This window comes from Heptranchias perlo, chromosome 4 (assembly GCF_035084215.1).
Source record: "Heptranchias perlo isolate sHepPer1 chromosome 4, sHepPer1.hap1, whole genome shotgun sequence".
Classification (NCBI taxonomy): Eukaryota; Metazoa; Chordata; class Chondrichthyes; order Hexanchiformes; family Hexanchidae; genus Heptranchias; species Heptranchias perlo.
The window spans coordinates 128,039,795-128,045,130 of NC_090328.1; the positions used below are offsets into that span (position 1 = coordinate 128,039,795).

The 5,336-nt window shown below is 44.5% G+C and overlaps 1 protein-coding gene across 1 annotated transcript; it reads right to left on the reverse strand.

The window, feature by feature from the left end:
- Positions 1–394: 394 nt before the first annotated feature.
- LOC137320609 (relaxin-3-like) lies at positions 395–4,817 on the reverse strand. Its single transcript, XM_067982295.1, has 2 exons — positions 4,453–4,817; positions 395–711 (listed from the first exon to the last, which is right to left on the reverse strand). Exons 1-2 carry the CDS (start codon positions 4,634–4,636, stop codon positions 395–397), a joined length of 501 nt encoding a protein of 166 aa, XP_067838396.1. The 5' UTR covers positions 4,637–4,817.
- Between the last annotated feature and the right edge of the window lie 519 nt (positions 4,818–5,336).

Genomic DNA, 5,336 nt, shown 5'->3' on the forward strand with positions numbered 1-5,336 from the left:
TCATCAATACATACTAAATTCGCCTTGATTGGATGCTTTTTGAATCTCACCCCAGAGGTTACTCATGGGGATGAGTGATAGTGTGTGGAGACCATTGGGAAATAGACTAAAATATTTGTTAACAAACAAAATAAACTATTTACAAAAAATAATTTTCACAAGAAATGAAAAGTTGAAACCTTTACAGCTGCAATTTTTTTTATTTGTTGTAAGAGTTTCAGGATGACTATCACAAGTCCGTCACATAGACCATAAACCATACGAGGAATGACATGTAAATTACGTTTGCGTTATTCCACATTTTGTGAGATGTTTAATAGACTACACATTTTACAATCTTACTTAAACAGAGTCCATGTGTGTAGAATATTCTATAAATAGAGATGTACAGTTTTCAGCAGAAGGTACTGATATCCTTTTTGGTGCAGCCAGAAGTGCAGCATCTTCTTAACATTTCTGCCGATCCATCCCTTTTCATCCTGAAGGATCTGGCCCAGGGTAGATGTTGCATCAGTGACGATGCAAATGCGCGGTCTTTATTGCTGCCTCCCTCAATCTGGCGGATGTACTCACTGAAATCATCTGGTATCTGCTCATACTGGTTGTAGTAATCGTCGAACACTTGCTCTGCAAAAGATGGTTCAAGTTGCTGGTTCCTGTCATTGTCCATCTCCTTGAAGTAGTCCTTATCAGATGAGGTCTGGAAGGGATCTGGAACAGAAATAAAACTCCACCTGTCATCACTAATAGGTTATTGAAATTGCTTTTATTTTCCTTCCCTCTGTCCCGACTGCAGGAGGCTTTCACCTGCGCTCCTCTGTCTCGGGCAGAGAAATGTTCCAGCCTCTGGACTCTCAAAAGTCCTCTGCTTTAATGTACTCCACTGTATACTGACTGCGCGGATATAGTTGTTTAAGGATACATTGTTGCATACGTAGTCAGAGAAATAATTGACAACTATCCCGAGTGGGTAATCAATGTCTGGTCAATCAGTTGAACAGTTCTGCACTGCAGTTGTGACAGAAAGTTGATGAAAGCACCAGTCAGTGGATCACCAATTCTAGAGGGGAGCGACCTCACGAGAGAACTTACCCATTCTGATGTGTTTAGGGAAACATTTTTGTCTATTGGCAGATTTGTTTTTCTCCAACTCTTGGACTGTTGCTCTCTTTCTCTCCCGTCACCCACCGCCCCCCTCCCCCACCCCACCCTGCCGATAGGAATTACATGTTTGTAATTTTTGATTTGTGAGTTTCTCTCCCCTGCTTGACAGCTGGAAATTCTGCTCTTTTGTCAATACATTACGCACGGTCAAACTATTATTAATAGCTATTTGCAGAATGGGATTCGGCCACTAGTCCTGGAATCAGTTCGTGCACTTCAGACTTCTGAATCTATACCAGAACCTTGTTTTGATTCATCGTTTTCCAATCCAGTTTGTTGTCTTTTCTTAGCCATCCCCTTCAAAAATAATTTCTCAAACCATTCATCTCTATCCTTATTTCCAGGATCCTGATCCGGAAAGAAGGTAAAACAGAAAATAACTTCGATAAGCTGATGCCATCCCAGTGCTGTTTGATATCGGTGAAATGCTGATAATTACCAATAATAAATTTGTTAGGTCATACTCACTATGGGCCAGCGATTGCCTCATCTGACACCATCCTCCACATTCAAGGATGACATGCTGGAATTTTGTCAGGTCGATTATATTCTGTTGGCCTCCTTCGTCATGCATCTACTCAGGTATTCTACCAATAGCCTAATCTTAGACATGTTCTGCTGGCCTGCCACCCACCGCCCCCACCCCCCCTCCACCCCCAGTGCTTCAAATGGGAATTGTTCGTGAAATAAATCAGTGGTTTACAAGTCAGTGGAAATATATATTGTTTTAAATTAAAATCTTTATGCTATTGACCTTCCTTTCCGATTGCTGCTTAGAATGACAGATGTCCCTTTAACTGTGTCATTGTACCACCTTTACACCTATGCAAGGCGGTTTTGGATACACAGCGCACTGAAACTGGAAGTATAACTCAGGAGTTGTGTTCCCCATCCAAGGCAGTATATCAAAGGCAACAGATATGAGACCATCTCCAGAAGGTAGTCTCACACCACTTGGGCTTCACACCAGGTGCAGTATAACTCCAGTGTCGTGTCAGGCTGAGTTTGACCAGTTCTCAGGCAGTGCACTCTATGGCTTCTTAAACTGAAATTTGAATCTTTGCAGTACTGGGAATGAATCAACATTCTCATCAGCCTTTTCTCTGCTGACATTAAAAGTACAACCAGTCAGCGAGCAGAATTCTGCATCTTCATGCCTGCGGGCACTGACTGGGCAGAGGGTCAGATGCAGCATAATTCAAGCCTTCCAGTTCTGCATCACACTTTACAGGTGCTGGTCTGTGAGCAGTACCTGAAGTATAGTCACATCTCTAAACAATAATTAGGGTCGGTAATTCTAAAAAGTTAATCAGAAAAGAGGTGGAAAGTGTGAAGTGTTTAAATAAATGATGTTCGCACTAAACAAAAATAGCGCCCTAAAAGCACTGTGAGATTCCATTAAAATATGATCAGGACGTGTGGTGATGCCAGCATTTACCCAGGATACCTCCTCCATGATGGGAAGCCTTGCTTCATCACAGAGTCAGGCGATGGTCTAGCTCCAAATAAACAGTAACTGCTGGGTGAGACCTCCTCCAGGTGACTGCACCCAACTTTACCCACTCAGAGCTACAGATAAAAGAGTCATTGACACTGCTGGACAATCTGAAATAAGAAGAGAAAGTCCTGGAAATGAACATCAGGTCAGTCAGCATCCGAAAGACAGCGGTTCTCTCCTGAAAATAATGGTTCTGACAACGAGTCTCACGTTAACTTGTCCTTCAGATGATCACTGAGCCGCTCTGTATTTCCAACATTTCTACTCACCCTTGTCTGATGCTGACTGCAGTCCGCAGACGTTTTACATCATAACATATATTAACAATAGTCTTATAATACACACGTTTCTCCCCTCAAGGTCGAAAAGAATGGCTGCTCCTCGCAAATAAAGTTGAAATAAACATTTTCTAATATAAATTCAGTTTTCATGCTCCCGGTGAACTTTTAGGGGTTTGCCTCTACATATAAATAGGAAGATGGATATTCCAGTTACAATAAACCTAATATGATCACTATATCCCTGGCTCAGTGAGAGCCTCCATCAATAACACTATAACCTCTCGATTTCTAACGCTTAACTTGGATTGTTTTTTGGACAGGGACACAGTAAATGGAGTTTGACATCAAGGCAGCATTTGACCGAGTGTGGCACCAAGGAGCCCTAGTAAAATTGAAGTCAATGGGAATCAGGGGGAAAACTCTCCAGTGGCTGGAGTCATACCGAGCACAAAGGAAGATGGCAGTGGTTGTTGGTGGCCAATCATCTCAGTCCAAGAACATTGCTGCAGGAGTTCCTCAGGGCAGTGTCCTAGGCCCAACCATCTTCAGCTGCTTCATCAATGACCTTCCCTCCATCATAAGGTCAGAAATGGGGATGTTCGCTGATGATTGCACAGCGTTCAGTTCCATTCGTAACCCCTCAAATAATGAAGCAGTCCGAGCCCGCATGCAGCAAGACCTGGACAACATCCAGGCATGGGCTTATAAGTGGCAAGTAACATTCGCGCCAGATAAGTGCCAGGCAATGACCATCTCCAACAAGAGAGAGTCTAACCACTTCCCCTTGACATTTAACGGCATTACCATCGCCGAATCCCCCACCATCAAGAACCTGGGGGTCACCATTGACCAGAAACTTAACTGGACCAGCCATATAGATAATGTGGCTACGAGAGCAGGTCAGAGGCTGGGTATTCTGCGGCGAGTGACTCACCTCCTGATTCCACAAAGCCTTTCCACCATCTGCAAGGCACAAGTTAGGAGTGTGATGGAATACTCTCCACTTGCTTGGATGAGTGCAGCTCCAAAAACACTCAAGAAGCTCGACACCATCGAAGATAAAGCAGCCCGCTTGATTGGCACCCCATCCACCACCCCAAACATTCACTCCCTTCACCACCGGCGCACTGTGGCTGCAGTGTGTAACATCCACAGGATGCACTGCAACAACTCGCCAAGGCTTCTTCGACAGCACCTCCCAAACCCACGACCTCGACCACCTAGAAGGACAATAGCAGCAGGCACATGGGAACAACACCACCTGCACGTTCCCCTCCAAGTCACACACCATCCCGACTTGGAAATATATCGCAGTTTCTTCATTGTCGCTGGGTCAAAATCATGGAACTCCCTTCCTAACAGCACTGTGGGAGAACCGTCACCACACGGACTGCAGCGGCTCAAGAAGGCGGCTCACCACCACCTTCTCGAGGGAAATTAGGGATGGGCAATAAATGCCGGCCTCGCCAGCGACGCCCACATCCCATGAACGAATAAAAAAATACTCACCGTTTTGGTTATCGAGAAGCCTCTTCCAGCGTAAAGCTCCACAAGTAAAGACCACGGCTTTGATGAACTCCCGGTCGCACAGTTTGACACCTGATTCCCCGCTCTTGAAAGTCTGCGACAAGACAGAAGTGGGAAAGGAGGTGAGGAACATGTTGATTACCAAAACACACAGGAGACTCTTCATCTCAGCTCACGAGTGTTCAGCCTGGGCTACTCTAAAACTAACAGTAAGTGTTCTCCTCACTCGCTGCTCCTGGTGCTCAGACTGTTGCTGTCTTTTTTTCCTGATCTCAATGTATTTCACTGTCCCTAACTCCCAGATGATTAGATGTCTATATTGGTCTGACTCTCTCTCTCTCCTGTCCCCGACTTCTGCATGTCTCTGTTCCCTCTCTCCCTTTTATACCTGTTTCTTCCTCCTTTGCTCTGACTCATCACTATTTTAAAAAAGGAACTTGTTCCTCCCTCTCTCCGACGACCTCGGAGATTCTTGCAACGCTTCAGATTGGACTCCTGAATTACTCGTCGCTACACTCCCCCCTCTCATTATTACATTTACAGTTTAGGAAATGAATGGAAAGTGCAGCATTCAGCAATCTCCTTATCTCCTCCCGTCCTCTCTCCACTTTGTCATTTTCCCTTCTACCTTTCATTTACCATTTTTGACTATAGTTTTAATGTAACTTCTTTCAATTCTCCCACTATTCAATCGGTTACTTTTATATCACTTTAGAAACATTTTTCTCCTGTTCCCATTTCTCCTTTTTCCCACTCCCCCATCGTATACTCCGTCCTCTGTTTTTATCTTTGACTTGTGCTCGGGCCCCACAATCTCTTCTGACCCCTAACTCGTCACCTTTTATTCCACCCTTTTCCCCGTTGCT